General features: G+C 41.8%; 1 protein-coding gene across 1 annotated transcript in view; it reads right to left on the bottom strand.

Annotated features, from left to right (window-relative positions):
• The window catches only part of CCDC85C (coiled-coil domain containing 85C), a 113,138-nt gene that overhangs the window by 21,652 nt on the left and 73,923 nt on the right, over nucleotides 1-17,563 (bottom strand). The window contains exon 3 of the mRNA XM_080346082.1: nucleotides 4,065-4,169. Within this exon, the coding sequence (XP_080202208.1) occupies nucleotides 4,065-4,169 (105 nt within the window). The remainder of the gene's footprint in view (nucleotides 1-4,064; nucleotides 4,170-17,563) is intronic.

The following is a 17,563-nucleotide window of genomic DNA, read 5'->3' as shown; positions in this document are numbered from 1 at the left end:
CAGGATTCCTATTACAAATCACATGAAAGCTGATAGTAAATTTTAAGTCTAAGCCAGCCAGGCTAGCTCCAACTGTGAGTAACTAGCTGGATCACATTTAATGGTGTTTACACCAATGTGGATAAATGGTTCCTCCAGGCACCTGGCTTATGAGCTTCTCAAGGTGAAGGTACCTCCAAGCACAGGAACATGAGCAGCCCTGAGGCCACCTTCCTGTGCGGGATGCTGAAATGTGCCTGAGGCACAGCCACAGGGCAGCGGACAGAAACATGAAGGTCTACAGGGACCACATGCCCATGTGGGCAGCCAGAATACTCAAGAAAGCCAAAGGGAGCAGAGAAAAATCAGAGATGCAAGTTCTGGGCCATGCCTCAGCTACCACATTCATCCTCTGCTGTGCTACGGGGCCTCAGCTGCTCCAGAAGTCAGCAGCTGAGGTTCCACCTCTTAGAAAATGAATTGCTGAACCACGACTATTAGTATCAAAATAAGAATATTACTGCTGTGGATGAGGAATTTCCACCATACTTTCTCCTCATGTCAGAAATGTAGCTCAGCAATCATTAGATGTAACCAAAGGTTAAGCACTGTGTAGAGTGGCTTTACAGAGAGCCAGAGACCTGAGAGCTGACACCAAGTGTGGACAACTCTACCTCCCAGTCTTCACTAATGCTGGAGAAACCCCATGAGAGAAACAAATGAACTCTCCAGCAACACTATACTGTTCCAAAAATTAAACACCACCTTTAGTGTCCACCCCAGAGGATCCTGGAGCACTTAGTGATAAAGAACTGCCTGAAAACCATGCCATGGAATGAGTGATTGCCCACCCAATTCCTGCAAAAGAACTATTGAGGCACAGCAAGGTGAAAAGAAGGTACATAGTTTGTGAGATAAGAGTCTCTCTATGGTGGTAGGCACGGCTCCCAGTCCTGATTCACAGCACTGCAGTGACAAGGCTTCTCCTCCCCCTGCAGTCCCAGTTACCCAAAACAGACGTTATTCTCCCAAAATTCTCAGTGTTACTGAAATGTAATTTCCACCTCACTAACCAGAGGTGAGACCATACGAGCAGGCAATCCAGACTCCTTGGACAATGCTGACAAAACTGAAAGTCTGTAACTCCTACCTAGTATAGCTAAACTCCAGAAAAGCTCTGAGCTTGAAGAGTTTCCAGGACAGACTGGGCATCACCTTCTCTGTGCACTCCTGCCACACATCTGAGACTCCTCCAACAGCTCCCTGCGTTTAATCAGAAGGTTGCTAACCTGAGTGCAATAACTTATCCCAAGTGCTGCTGCATTCACACAGAGAAGCCATAAAGAGAACATGTGCAGTGCATGAATGCAACATGGGTGAAAAAATTTGTTGTAGCTACCACGGAGAACCAAAGTACTGAAGACACAGGAACAGCTCAGTCTGGCAAATGCAAGTACATGCTGTCCAAGGGTACTTTGAGATCATTTCCATTGCTGACACCCAGACAGCAGCCTGGCCACTGGGTCTTCAGCCATGCACTGCTTACAGGTACCTCAAAGTCAGCTCCCATGCCCGGGACATCATCTGACCCAACACTGAGCAGGTCTGGAGGCTGCCAGGAGTGGGAAAGACCAAGCCAGCCCAAACAGCTTGGAGCCTGCCCCTCTCGTCCCAGGGGAATGGCAGGTCCCACAGGGAGCTGCTTGTTGTCACCTCCTCTCATGCCTCACTCAGAGTCCAAGCCTGAGAGAATCGCCTGCACCTCCCAAAGGACACAGGGAACCTGTGATACATCATGAGATGACTCTGCTTTGTAGTTCCCATGGCTGGGGAGTTTGACCAGCCTGCTACCAGTTCAAGGTAACATACAAGTCACACCTTTCCTTGCAATGGCAAGGGGCTTGTAGGTCAGAACTAACGCCCTGGGACTGCTTTTCCTGGGTATTTGATAACCACTGCAGACCACAGAGCAAATCCACAATTCACCATCTGCATGATGCACCACTGACTAAGCAGTGCACAGACTGTAGTTATGAGCATCTTTCAGTTCTGTGTCTTGAGTGTGCACCGGTGTCCATGATCCACATCCATTAGAAACACCAAACTGTTTCATCAACTGAGGTACATCAGGGCCATGGAGAGCTGGAGTGATGCTTACGTGCAAACTGTGTGACAGCAAGGGACATGCTAAGAAACTTCCTCAAAGAGCTGTACAGGCAGTGATGATGATGAAACCCTGAACAGGAGTGACAGCTTTAGAGCTGACACCAATTGTCCATCACTCACCCATGTGAAGCCTGTGCAGGCATGAAGAGGAATGATTTCTCATAAACTCATGCCTGTTGTCAAAAAAAAAAGCTGCAGAGAAAGTCAGTTAAGTCTAACTGTCTACTTTCTAGGAGGTGCCTGAGACATTCAAAGACATCTGCATGAATTTATGATCGTTATCCTTTATCACAACACAGTATATCATGTCAAGCCACAAACCAGGGGGATTTCGGTATGAATAAGTAAATACATAAGTATCCCAGATGATGTGGATTTGGATCCGAAACTGGTTTTGGTTTTTCTCTATCATCTTCGCGCAAAGAAGGCAGAACACGGCCAGCGTGACAGATGAAGGTGAGTGTCATGCAGCAGCTGGGCCTCTCCATAAACACCAGATGCCACCTTTCCCTTGCAAAAGGAGGGGAAGCAGGGACAAGCAGCCAGGAAGGGCTCCAGCAGGCAACACCGTCTGCCACCAGCCCTCACACAGCCCTGGTGAGCTGCGGGACTGATGCTCAGGCACAGCTCCCCTGCAGAAAGCTGCCGGCCTGACTCACAAGATCAACATAAAATTGTGTGTAGCAGCACTCCTCAGGGCAACCAGCACAGGCTTAGTGAGTGTCCCCTGTGTGGACCCAAGCTTGAGCACAAGGGAAGCAAAGCAAAATCCCCAAAACCATACGGCATTGGCACAGCTAAACATCTCCAGGCCCATATCTCTCTCCCCTCCGTATAAAGTCTCCTGACTTTATATATGGGGCACTTTATATATGGGGCATTTTAAATATGAGGCACAAAGTGGATATTCAGCCATCATCTTCAATTTCATTTGCGTGGTTTTGTTCCATCCTGCAGTTCAGCTGGGATAGAAAGGGGCTGAGCTTTCACACTGGAGTTTTATCTAAGCAAACTTTCCTAAATTACTATTACCCCCTTTTCTACAGCTCTAAGAAGCACAGTAAACCTGCAGAATAACCTTTACCCAGGCAGGCAGGCAACATACAACTGGTCCTACAGTACCCGCAGCTCTGCTGACCAGTGCCCTGGACACAGAGCAGAAGACGCGGGGTGGCAGCGAGGTCTTTGCTCATGTTCACAACACTTGCGCCCCACTCACAGCAGGTCTCCCTGTCTACATCTACACTTTTCCTGCAATCTGGAAAACACTGTCACCAAGCAAACATAGAGTCTCAGGTAGTCAGGCAAACATCTGGTAGACAATCACCCGGCAGTGCCTGCCACACCAGTGCTGGAGGAACCCTGGCAGAGCAGCACCATATCCATCTTCACAAGAGGCTTTAATCAAGACTCTTCTGTTGTTTGAGAAGAAGGAATGCAGGCAAATCTTATGAAACATAAACCTCATCTGGGATACAGAAAATCCTGCAATGAAAGTGCTAATAACTTAATTGCTAAGGCAATCCTGACCACACACTGCCAGACACTTGGCAAACCATTTTTTGCCTCATCCATGACCAGCTTTTTGACAGCAGCCATACAGTTCATTTACAAAGAAGGAGCTGCAGGTATAGCAAGACTAACCCTTGCTTTCAAAGGTGTACAACAGTGACCGTCAGTTAACTGAAAAACCTATGCCAAGAAGCTAATGATCCAAACTCAGGTAAAGATCAGCGTTCCCAGAGGCTCCCCATCCTCCCAACAGCCGCAGGCTCCAGCTGCACATTTACACCACCAGTTCAGGGTGAATTCTCAGCTGGGAGAGCTCCCCCATCATCTTCACATGCCCCCGCTCCAGCCATGCCCACTTTTGGGGAAACACGTGGCTCTGTCTGTATAGGTAAGGAAATGTCTCTTACGTTTTGTAGGGTGTCTTGATACTGTGGCAGCGAGGAGAGCTGTGACTCGGAGTGGTACGGGGACAACCCTTTCCTCAGAGTCCTCAGGTCCCCCGTGCTGGACTGCTGCAAAGACAATGACAGAAAACAGGACAGTCCATATTAATGAGAAGAAGCAAAGCTGTGCCCCTCCTGCTCTGTTGGCTTTTCCCATGACTGTTTCTGTCCCGTGACCTGTTCCCATTACTTCTCCCTGGAACAACAGTGACAGTAAGCATTGTAATAAAATGCTTTTTCCATGCTCACACCTGGAGAAAACATTTTCAAGTTGGAGGTCAACCATTCAAGGTCTACTCCATTAAGTGATACAGCAAGAAGGCATTTTTATTTTACCTGATTTCCTACATCTTCAGTAAAAACATTTGTTAAGATGCAGATGAAAAAACACTTTTAAGACTTCAGATTAAATCAAAATCAGCAAATTAAATCAACCAGGAGGCATTTTCCAAACTTTTTTTAAAAACAGCACAGGCTATTCCAATCACCTGCATGAGGAAAGCAATGAGAGTTTGTAAACTGTGCTACTGCAATTCACCTAATCTTGCAAAATGTGTGTGACAGGAACAGTTTCTTATTTAGTTATAAATTTGCATGCACCCACAGGTCTTAAACAAAGTCAAATGAATAAAAGTAGTCAATATGACACTAGAAACCAGACAGATGCAATCAATGGTATATGCTCAAAGGGAGAAGCAGCACTGCCTGTCAAGAGTACTTAATAATCTCCCCAGGACAAAGTTTCTGCCTCATGTTATTAGTTCTCTCTCCCTCTCTGTGATTCTGAAATGGGACAGTCCTAGAATGAGTTTTTCTTTTATAAAAGTGCACCCATAAAAAGCCAATACACAAGTAGCCAAAATCAAAGGTCTGGGAGAAGAGTATATTTTTTATTCCTGATAAACACCCTCATTAACTTTTCATATTTTTAAGAGTTGCAAGCAGTGCACTATCCTCTATTTTAAAGCTATAAAATCATGACCTTTTAGATTTTTATGCTCCATTAAGACTTTTGACTTGCATTTGCTGCAGAAATGGCGTTTTCTACTTCAAAAGAACCGAAGAAAAGCCACTGGTGCAATAAAATTTAACAGGAAAACTCATAAATCAGCTCAACTGTATATAAAAACCCCTCAGCAACCCCAAAGACCTGACCATGACCGAGACTTTGGGAACTGTGGCTGTGCATAGATCTCTGGAAATATGGAAAGTTGATTTCTATTGCTTGCTTCCATTTAGCAGAGAAGAATTGGTGGATTCAGAGTGGATACATACTTTTCTGTCAGTGTCAGAAACATTTTCTTGTAGCTACGTGACCTATTTTAGGACATATTCGGCTTTGGTTTAATTCCAAAATGTTGTTTTCTTAGGTTAAAACATCTAGTGTGACCCAGCGCTTTCACAACCATGCTGGCACACTCACCCTATCACCTTTCCTTTTACGAGCTGTGAAGAGAAGGGCAGTTTTCAAGAAAGCCACCATAAGAAATGGATAATAGTCCTGTATCACCCAATCTGCTGGGACCTGCTGTGCCTCACGTGGAGTCAAGTGATACAGGATGACTTCAACATCTTGGATGCCTGGGATTCCCTTGAATTTACAAGGTGGCATCAGAGAAGATCATGGCTTATATTTTTTTCACATTTCACAATAGAGAGTCAGAGACAGAAAGATCTGAAGGAGATAACTGTGATGAATGGGCACTTGGGCAGGTGAAGGAAAAGCAGAATGAAACAGCAGAGTGAAAATGTGAGGTTGTAGCTTTGTGCTGGAGACGCCAGAGGTAACAGATCTCCTTGAAGGATCTGCTCCAGAAGGACACGCACTGCCTTGCCACTGTTTAGAGGCTCTCGATTGCTCAGATTTTGCAAACTGCTGTGACTTGCAAGATGCCACATGGTTACAGAGCACCAGGAATGTAGAAACAGGCATGAGAGACATTTTGTGGACATTTGTTTGCCTCCCTGAAACTTGTTCTCCTGCCCCCAAATCTGAATGGGTTGGTCTACACTAGACAGCATGTGTTTCACCACTCTACAGCTTGTCCTCATAGAAAGTCAAAATGTCTCGCCCACCGAAGGAAGGCAACCAGACCTACGTATAGTCAACACACAACATCATCCTGCTGTGCCTAAAAGTACACTAGTTTAAATTAATTTAGTTTAACTGCCCTAAGCTCATGCCTGCAGCAAGAGTCTGAATTAATTTCAATTTGGCTTAAATTGGTTGAAATTGTGTTGGTAAATATACAGATACAGTCAAAACTCTGCTCTAATAAGTGTTTATAATGGATTAGTTCTATTGTTTTTTTTTAAGCAAATCCCATTTAAGACAGTGCACTTGTGTGTGACAAAACTATTGTTAGGTTGTTTCAATGACTGCTGATTATGAATCTGACCTAATGCATTCAATTTGATGGAAAGATTCCCACTGAGTTCAATGAACATCAAAACAAGCTCCTAATTAAAGAAAGGAAAAAGAAAAAAAAAAATAAGAGGAAAAGGAAAAAAAAAAAGACAAACATCTAACAAATAAAAATGCTGAACAGAGACCTATCCAGAAGAGGAATGAGGTGTTTGAGGCAAGAATCTTCATCTGCTCTTATTTATAACATATCCATGCTGGAGATGGCCAAAGAACCACTTTTTCCTACAGCTGTCAGCCATAAAGCCAGTCCCTTTCATGAGCACTCCACTCAATGAAATATTCCCTCTATATTTTCTAGAATTTGTTTCAAAATGTTCTTACTCTAATTCTTTTTACAACAGCCTACCAGTCACATTTCCGCACTATTTATTTTCCTTGCACTAAAACCAAATGTGTATTTCTTCACCATAGAAGGAAAACTGCTTTTTCTTCCTTTTTTAAATTAAAATGGTGCGATGACATGTATTCATCAGGCCTCCCTAAACATTTAGGCATTCACTGGGCTTTGCTATCAGTATTAGAGCTAACCAGGAAAAGAAAGTGAATCCCTCATTAAAAAGCAATATGACTAATGATGCATCAGAATGAGTAGCCATTACTCCACTTAAACCTAAATTAAAAATCCTGATATTTGCATTGTCGATTCACTCACAAAATGAAATCTCTTATTACCTTACCCAATTTTCATTACTGAGATATAAGTGGATCCCAAATTGCTTTTCTAGTAGAATGGCATTTTAAAAGTACAATCCCTGATCATCTCTGTTCATCATCATTGTTGGAGATTATCTCAATTAATGGGCAGCATGTCTACAATAAATTACCCTTCAGGTAAAATCACTTCACATTTCTGGAGTTTCAAGGAATTTATCAGCAAAATCATTTTCATCTGAACTGAAACTCCATGGGTGAGTGCTCTTTGGGTTGAACTTTCATTGGGAATGTTTTCTAAGCTGAGGAACAGAGAGAGAGGGAGGGACACAGAAAAGGAGACCAAGAGAGAGCAGAGGAGACTATTCATAGTCAGCCTTTGCTTGACCTGATCAAATTTACAACTTGCATAACTGGATATACACTTTGTCCCAGCAAACGGCAACAACTGGCCATTAACTACTCTGGAGTAGCTCTTGATCTTCTACTGTGAACTTTTTTCAAACACTAGTTTCATCCAAATATTGGAGGGAAGGGGAAGGGGAAGGGGAAGGGGAAGGGGAAGGGGAAGGGGAAGGGGAAGGGGAAGGGGAAGGGAAAGGGGAAGGGGAAGGGAAGGGAAAGAAAGAGGAAAGAGAAGGGGAAAGGGGAAAAAAAAAGGAAAATAAAAGGAAAAAGGAAAAAGGAAAGAGGAAAAAAGAAAAAGGAAAAGGAAAAAGGAAAAAGGAAAAAGGAAAAAGGAAAAAGGAAAAAGGAAAAAGGAAAAAGGAAAAAGGAGAGGATCTCCTGACTTTCACAGTAGTATGAAAGTGCAAGACTTCTCCTAGGTCTAACTCAGCATCACTCTACATGGTGTTGCCTCCCTTTACCAGACAATGAGCACAGGGACAAGACTGCAGACCCACAACCTTCGCCTTCAGCCTAACCTGCGGTACACACTGCCAGTGCTGCCAGTGCTCCCTCAGACACAATAATTCTTCATTATCTGGAAACAATGACATGACATTTATTGCTAAATTTTTCAACTAGGCAGAACTTGAAGCGACCCCAGAAGATGCTGCTCTTGGACCAAAGCCCGAGATCTTTGTCAGCCCTATTATGAAAGAAATGGACCAAGACATGTTCCTCCTGGCAGGGAAGGGAGCTTTGCCTACTTTTATCAGTGAGAAACAAATAGGACCAACAAGTCAGGGTTTTAGCAAAAATGGACTGCAAATCCAAACATTTAGCTGTCTGGAAAACAAAAGGAATTTTATTATTAATATAGGTGGAAAATAGTATTATGGTATTATTAATATAGGTATTATTAATATAGGTGGAAAATGGTATTTTCCATTAAAAAATGATGCAATGTTTAAAATACTTTAGATAGAAATTAAAGCCTTGGTGCTTACCAAAGCCTAAAATTACATATTAAAAATATATATCAATATATATATTTTATATATATAATATTATTATATATATAATATTATTATATATATTATTATATATTATAATATATATATCAATATATATTAAAAAAATATATCAAAAACCACTTGCTCCTATCAAAGCTTTCTATCCTACTAGCAGGGAGAAGAAATGGTGGCCTCTGACTTTTTGACCTGATATGCTGAGTGATTCAATTTGAAAATAACACAAATAACACAAGAAGATGGATGGTGTTTGTGGTATTTTAAGGTCAAAGTACTAAGAAGAAACATTTATTTTCCTTTCCGTTTCTGTTCAGTAAAGTCAGATCAGTGCAGTGGCCATGTTGAACCAACTGTGAAGATAAAGTGTTGAAAACTTATAGACAATTTAGACAAATTACAGTTTCTGTTACCATTCAGTGTTACTTCTGCTGGAAGGGAGAAAAAAAAAAAGACAAGGATTTAATTCAAAGTCACTTTGATGTAACAAAATGGACCATTCTTAACAAAATTAAATACAGAAAGACAGAAGTTTGCTTGACAGGCTTCTCAGCATTTATGAAAGAGATGAGCAAAAAAAACCCAGAACTATTTCAATTAGAATTATGTAGTGAAATGACCGAGGAAAATTAAAAAGCAGCACTGTCAGCATCCAGTAATTCACGAATTAGCATTCAAAACAGGGTTGTTACATAAGTAGCCTTTAATTGAAAACACTATTTTCTCCTTTCACACAAATTGTAACAGCTGAAGGCTGAACAGAGGTTAAAAAAAAATAAATAATCATAAATGATCAGTTTGACCCTGTGCTCTGTGGAAATATTAAAAGCCTTTATAAAGAGTCACAGCTTTCCTTCTCCCCATGGGCTGCGGCATCACCTCGGAGCAATCCGGGTGTCTACACGTGGGCATCCTGTGGCCGAGCACATCCAAGCACCTGCGGAGGTTTGGCAGAGCCCCACCTCCTGCTGGTGCAGGGCAGGAGGGATGGCCCTGGTGGCACCTGAGGATTAGGGCCAAGCACCTGAGATGCTGCTCTTATCACTTCCTCATAATCCAGTTGTGACCTCCTGCATTGTGAAAGCTTCCCCTCCTGCTCCACATGCCATTTTAATTTTTTTAAAAATAAGCACCAAAAACAACAAGCACCAATTCAAAGGCCAGGAGTTCTACAAAGCCCCTTCCGTTTACCTCTGGGGTGTCCCTTTATAATGGGATGGAAAAATGTAATATCCAGAATGAAGAGGAGAATCAAGCAAACGTGAGTCAGCGACATCAGACTTCCCAGAGGACTGTCATTTCAGAGGCTTTATAATAATCAGCTTCATTTTCCTACAATGCAGACCCACTGGCACTAAGCTCAAGAGACAGCAGATTACACACCGCGCCATTTAAATTTATTAATATTATATCTGCTATTCAACATAACATTAGAAGAAATTATGTATCTTAACATGAAATGTAACTAGATGGAAAGGAATACAGTGACAAATTCAATATTGGTAATAGAAGATACCCTTATTGACACCAATTCAGAAGATTTTCTTTGGACAAAGGAATATGTCACACCATCACCCAGCCCTCAGAGACACAAGCAATTTCCATTTTTTAGTGGCTACTCCATCTTCTTACAAAGCACAGAATTTCCTCCAGCTGTCATTTAAATATCAGGGTGAACCTGGTCCTTAGAAAATGGGCAAAGGCATCACATCCTGACCATGTAAGCTCATAAGGATTTGGGCTTATGCTTTGGGTACTTTCTATGTGAAGGAAAAATAAATCTGTAACAAAAAAATTTCATTCTTACTTCATATTCTAGTTTTACCTCATAAATCTTGGATGTCTCTGCTGAGACCTTGGCTTTTGATTATATATAGTTGTGAAGAGAAAAAGGAGGAAGGTTTTATTTCAGTTCACTGGGTCAGGCTGCCTTCATCTCTATGGACTATTTGTATTGCCCATTACCTGAATTACTTGCCTGTCACTGTAATATAAATTTTTAAACCTACCGGCAAGAATTTTCTAAACCATAATTGTTCCAGTAATTGAAACTGCTTCAATTTTGACACTCAACAACCCATTGTTTGCAACTGGGTAATTAAACTGAAGGTTTAGTTCAAAGTCTTTTCCTGTTATTTCCTGCTGCAATTTAGCTAAAAGTACTAACTGCTCTTCAGGTAGGTAAATGGATTTGATTTGAATTTGGTCAAAACTCAGATGTTACTAACCAATGTCTTTTGCACAAGTACAGGAGGGAAATAAAAATAACTAGGAGCACATTTAATACATTCAGATGATTAAAAAATGGAAATCGCCAACATTAACATGGGAAAGAACAAATAATCAGAGCCCCAAACAACCAGCAGCAATATTAAAAGGCAGCCCCCAGATCCAAGAAGCTGTTTGTGGATGCATTAGCTCTCTCTACCTTACTGAAATTTCGTGGCAAGCTGTTGCAGTGAGCCAGCTAGAAGGGAACAGAAGAACATTATATGTTTGGGAACTTCACAGAAAAAAGTTATTTTATCATCTTGGAAAAAAAATCTATCACAGATGACCAAAATAAGCTGGTCTTACATGCAGCACTTGACAAGATAATATTATTATTTGAACTTCAACCTCTTTTCCCATATTAATGAATGAAGTCTTGCAGAACGCATTATTATCTGCACAAACATTAACATCTTACTATCTCAATTTAGAGCATGGTGACCCATCATCACCTTACTCTTACTCACAGTTACAGATATTTTACCATACCCACAGAGCTCAATGGCACTATCAGAACACACCACTCTGTTAGAATGACCTGGCTCAGGGTATCCTTAGTAGGTCCAGCAGAGCAGTGATATTTTGCAGAGGTCAAGCAAAGCAGAAACACATCTCAAATAATGAGAAGGAGATGCTGCAAAGCGCCTGCCTTGCTCAGCTCTCACACAGGCACCAGGGCAATGGCCCTGGCTTCTCCTGACCTCAGCACCACACGTGAGTGGCCCTTTTAGGCAACCCTGTGCCCCAGCGAACATCCCCTACCACACAACCTTGCACAAAGATTTCCTCCTTCTCTCATTAATCCGTGTTGTAGGGTCTCATGCACCAGGAAGCTGAGGGATGGGCAATTTCACTGTGTGAAGCTAGCAAATAATTGAATTAAGGTTCAGTAATTGTAGTTATCACTACAAGACGTACTCAAGCAAAAATAAGCTCAGCAAAGCACGTATCTGACTTTAAGTATATGTGAAGAGTCCCATTAGCTTCAACAGCATTTATCAGGCAAGCCAGAAATTACACACATGAGAGTGCAATAAAAAAATCAACGTATTTGATTTTGAAATAACTCCGCAAATAAGAAAAAAATTGAGGGATGAGATTAAAACTATTTAACATCTTCTATGTCATGTAATAATATGAGCTTTCTGCAATGGGAGAGATTAAATTCCTTTACACTGGTTCATATTCCTGTTGTACACACAGCACATCCAGGGATCAGTCCTTAGACTGGTGGCAAAGGCTTTAGGGGACGATCTGCCAAGACACCTACCCTCCCAGTTCCCTCTCCAGTATTCAGCCAGTAGGTCACAAAGGCAACCTCAGCCAGCTTCATCAGCAAAGCCATTTGCAGTTATTCATATGGAATTGGAAATGGTACAACCCCAAGAATGAGGTGCAAAGCCCTTGAACCGCAACAGCACAGAGAGCTGTGAGGATGCATTTGGATGTTTTGCTGTGGCTGGATCTCAGCCATTTGCAAACAGTGCAGGAAAGAGCATCCCCACTGCCACCTATGCTCCAACTTTCCCCTCATATAATGAGCTGGTGGGGCAAAGCAGCAGATTTCGTCTGGTTGCAATGGTGACAACTGGAATTCTCTATTGTCAGGGGAGCTAACGCTTTGGGAAAGGCTTAATAAATAGCAGGAGACAGTCAGTAAGAGGCTTAGCAGATTTTACCATGTAAAACCACTCTTGCAAAAATATTTTTATTAGTATCTCAGTGGGGCACAGACAATAAAAGCAGTGCAAGTTTCAAACCTCGCCACACTCTCTGTGGCAACTGAGGCAGGGAACTATATTATACTGTTAATATTCTCCCCCCCCCCCTTTTTTTTTTCAGATCAGCAGAGAAAGATCAACCCCGTAACTCATGGGAGACTCAGATAATCAGTTCAAACCAAATTGCAATACATAATTATAATCACACAACTGGCAGGCTTTGCTCAAGAGAGAATATGGGCTGGCACAGCTGAGATTCAAGCATCACAACCCACAACCCAAACAGAAATGAAGCTCAATAGTTAAAAAGCCAAATGGAGCTATAACCATTGACATTCAGTGTAGTCTGAGTCTGGTCTGTGGCTTGTACACGATGAGTTTAAGAACCTCAGACTAAGGAAGCCCACCCATGGCTCATTAGCACCAAAATCAGTCTCTTCATTAGGGATGTCAAAGGAGAAGCTAAGAGGTGCTGGCCAGTTCCACCAGGTAAGTAAATGTAGATGTGGGTATAGTATTAAGCACATGAATAAATTCACTGGACCATCCACTTTTCATTTCACTTTTCATTTTCTTCTGTCAGCTGCACTCCAGGCAGGAGACCACAGGGAACCACCTCCTCCCAAAACTCAGACACAGCGATGTCCTGGGTCTGCCCTCGCTCCCCACATTCCCTAAAATGAGGGAGCTGGGAATGGGAAAGGCAAAGACCTGAATCCCCTTCTCATGAAACAGAAAAGGTCCCTGCAGGCTTTAACTAACACCAGAACCAAGACAGACAAGGGCTTTATTGGCCCTTCTTCTTTTCTTTATTCTCTTCATCCTGCTAAGGGCAGGATGGACACTCAAGCCTATGTCTTCTGGAGACCACGCAAGTGTTCAAGTCTCTCTGCTGAACCAGGACTCCAACAGTCAGGAAAAATCAGTAACAAGCAGTCTGGGTTTTTTAATGAGATAATGTGGATATTCTTTAAAAGGCTGCTACAAAAATTTAGATTTGCATTTTGGGCTTGATGAAGAAAAACAAACAAACAAACAGACCAAAAATTTTGTCACAAATTCATAATTTGGTGTAAAGCCTCTTTTTTCAGAAGCAATTAAAGATTTAACATCCCCCGAGTTGTCTTCAGATATCAGACACTGAATTTTTCTTGAGCTGGTCTGGAATTTGGCATTTAACCTATTGCAAAAATCTGCTGTTAAGCCTCTGCAGCTATTGCTTTGTTTCCTCTTGAAAATATTTTCCAGTCTTTCTCAGATGGTCGGCCACTGAGAGTCTGTGTACTTTGAACCCCTCTACATGTTACAAAGACACAAAATACTGTTTCTTCATAGTTTGATCTAACTGTAATGAAGAGCTTTTTTCCTGACTCTGTCCTCATAGACGGAAAAAAAGTGGAATCTAGTGAAATTATTACAAAGCTGGTTAAGCACAGGATACAACTAATCCCACATTTCACAGCTGGAGGTTAAACTGAGCCTCATTAAACCCAATATTCTTGCTCACCCACAACAGAAACAAATGGGGCACGGCAGAGCTCTGCATGTGCGCGTTGCTCTCACACTCACGCTCCTGCACAGATATTCAGCTCCAGTCCTTCAAAAATTTTGAGTTAAGATGCAAGAAATGACGTGATTGTCTCAAATTCCTAATATTCGATAAACACTGTATGTTTCTGTCTATTTGTTGTTGGACTTCTGGATTCAGAACTTCTTGAATTATATTTTGTAGGTTTTTAGGGAACTCTATTTATATGTGCCAGGTGACATTTTTAAAAAATCCCTTGATTCCACAGGTGACAACCCTCAGAACACACAGTTCACCACCCAGCTTTCATGACAAGTTGCAAAAGCTCATTTCTGTCACTGACCCTGCTTTTTAAATGTTCTCCTTCCCATGAATGGGAGGTGAATACTAAGAGAATATCTGTTTTGGTAGGTGGCAGTCCAAGATCCTGATGTCCAAAGTCAACAATAGGAACTCCATTGTCTTAAAGGGCTTGAAAGTATTTTGGATGCCAGTCTCAGACATCTTTGAACTGCTCTTACAAAACTGTACATCTCTTATTTGAGGAGCGAAGGACATTCAATAAATATATATTGTTTACTTATATCTCAAGTCCACTTATTTAACGGCAAATTGGTCAGATCAGTCTTATCATTTTAATATGTAGGAGATCAAATGAAACACAGTTGGACATAGATTTGTTTTGCATGCTATGTTTTCCTGAAGCTTCTGTCTCCACAGCTAAAGAAGCTACACTTCGGGGAGCCTGCTAACATTTTTTTTCATTTATGCATGTAAGGAATGCAATGCAATTAGAGGCCCAAATCAGGGTTTGAAGAGTGGTCTTATAAAAAGTCTCATGAGAGAAGGTCTCATGAAAATCTAGTTCTGTGTGAGCTGTACTGCATGGGATCCTACAGAAAGTATTATCATTGACTTGAAAGGAAAATTTGGATGAGGCCTCAAATATGCACCTCCTTTTTGATTAGTTAAAATTAATATGCATCTAAACATTTAAAGAGTGCATAAAAGCAGTAATATAGTAACCTAGGGCACGTCCCCATCAGTATCCTGAATTTAAATAGAGACCAAACGCACCGAAAGGCTTTCATGTCTGAGTTGCTCTCTGTTACAAAAAAAACCAATTTCCCTTGTGAGACCTTAAATTAAAGCAATTATAGTTATCCTCCTCACATACTAACAGTAGGTAGACTTTGGGGAAATAAGACAGGTTTGTAATTTTGTTCTGCTTGTGGTGAGCACGTGCGAGGCTCCTGGCGCAAGCCATGGCCTCACAACAGAACTCCAGTTCAAGGAGAAGCCCAAATGTTAAGACCGAATAGCAACTCCAAGAGGTAACACCATAGGCATGAACTGTTAATGGCAGACTTGGCACAAAACCGACCGATAATAAAACAACAGAGGAAATTGCACTCCAGCCAGCACGTTGTAGGCTATTTCTTTTTCTCCTCCATCCTCTGCTCTTCAGGAAGAGATCAAGATCTCCACTGAATGGCATTTACATCTTTGTTCTTTGCGGTATTAATGATTCTCAGGGTCTCTTAAACCCCAGGGTCCATTTTTTAGTTTGTTTGTTTTTTTCTTATTTTCAGAACAATATGCTAGAAACTGGCTGCTGATTGCATGTTTGTGCCAGGTTCACATTTGCTTAAGAAGAACTGAGGCAGTTTTGTAGATACTCTTACCATGGAAGCTCCAAGCTCAAAAACCTCAGCTCTACTAGCAGCGTTTACAGGTATTCTTTATTATTATTTTACTATCAGTACAGCTGCAGCCTCATTTTAATTCAGGCTAAGCGTGCAGTTTCTTAAAAGTAAGACTAAGCACAGTTTTCAAGACTTTCTAGGGATGCTCTAAAGATCTTCCAGGGATACTCTGAAACCCATTCAGCTAGCAAGGCAGATACTGAAATGCTGTGAACTGCTGGTAATACTGAAGTCTATTTTGTGATTTTAATTAAATACTCTCAGGTTCCTCATAAATCCCAAGGGTTGTTCCCTCCATAGAGAAGAATTTTTTGTGTTTCTGCTCTGTACCAGGGGACCTGAAATTTTCCTTGAAAGGTGAACCAGGACCTCATTGCCAAACATCCAGTTACTCAGAGAGTCACGTGCCCAATATATCTGCTCTGTTCAAAGCTGGGCTTTTTGAAACAAAGGTGTGCAACATGCTCTCAGCTTCTCTGAGTAGGAAACTGCCTCTGGGACTCCTGTTCTGAAGGGAAAAGCCAGACCCAGCTCAGCAGAGACTATACACCAAAAGAAGTCTCAACAGCCAGCCATGGTGCACATGACTTGGTTATGAGAGAACGGGGTCCATGAAGCCTATAAACTTCAGTTTTAGTTAAAAGTGCCTGATCCTTGCCATTGAACAGAATGGCCTGAAAATGCAAAATAATGTGAATGATGGCCAAAAGTTTGTCACTGTTATTATCTCTAAAATGTATGCATTAGTTATAAAACTAACCAGAATTGATGTTTGGAGCTCCTGATGCTTATAAAAACAGATTTCTCTAATCTTTAGGCAAAAGAGTGTAATTACAAATTCATTTTTAGTTTAAGGAGCAGTGTTGGGTGACTTAAAGGGTCTGTCTTCTGCTTGGACACTTCCAGCTCAGAGGAACAGAGAGCAAATACTGTCTCCCATTTCGGGGGTTATATTTCAGTAATATGGAAGGTACCCTCACCTAGTTAACCAGCGGCCACAAAAGAGAGGTTAAGACCAGCTCTCCTAAGCACTGCCCACAATGACACAGAGGAAAAACAGGAATTCTCCCACATGATGTTGCACAGATTGATTGCATGCACACAGTAGAACTTAGGGCACTTCTTCCCTAGAGAATGTGAGACTATGAAAATGATGTCTCTGAAGCTCTCCAAAGATAACACCCAATGTTCCACAGAACTTATGTTCATCTTTACACCTCGGGTAAAGCTTTCAGACACCAGCTACACTTGCGAGAAGTGCTGACACTGTCAACCCAGGACGCTGAGGTCCTCACCTGCTCTGTGGGGTCTTTGCCACTGTGGTTATACCACAGACAACCACCAGCACAAGTAAACAGGAATTGAGGGGCCATTTCTGGCAGCAGCATTTGCTTCAGCATATCTCCAAACAATATAAGCCAGGGCAACAAAAGCTGTGTGTTGTCGGAATTGCTGCCAGGGATTTTGCCAGCACAGTGATGTAATCCAAAAGTGTGACTTTCTAGTTAACACTGCCATGCCAGCAAACATTATAGTGTAAACCTGAGTCAGAGAAAGGTACAAAACTGGAGCCACTTCTCCACAGAGAAAGGAGTATGGGAACAGTGATGATTCCTGATGGGTTAGAAAAGTCAGAAGAAGATAATTTCCCAGTGGGAAATACATATTTCCTTCCCTAGAAAGCAAAATAACTTGAAACCAAATCCACATATGGGTGTCATAAATAACATCCACTTCTCCATT

Source organism: Nesoenas mayeri (assembly GCF_963082525.1).
Source record: "Nesoenas mayeri genome assembly, chromosome: 5".
Lineage (NCBI taxonomy): Eukaryota > Metazoa > Chordata > Aves > Columbiformes > Columbidae > Nesoenas > Nesoenas mayeri.
This window is presented reverse-complemented; position numbering and strand designations above follow the sequence as displayed.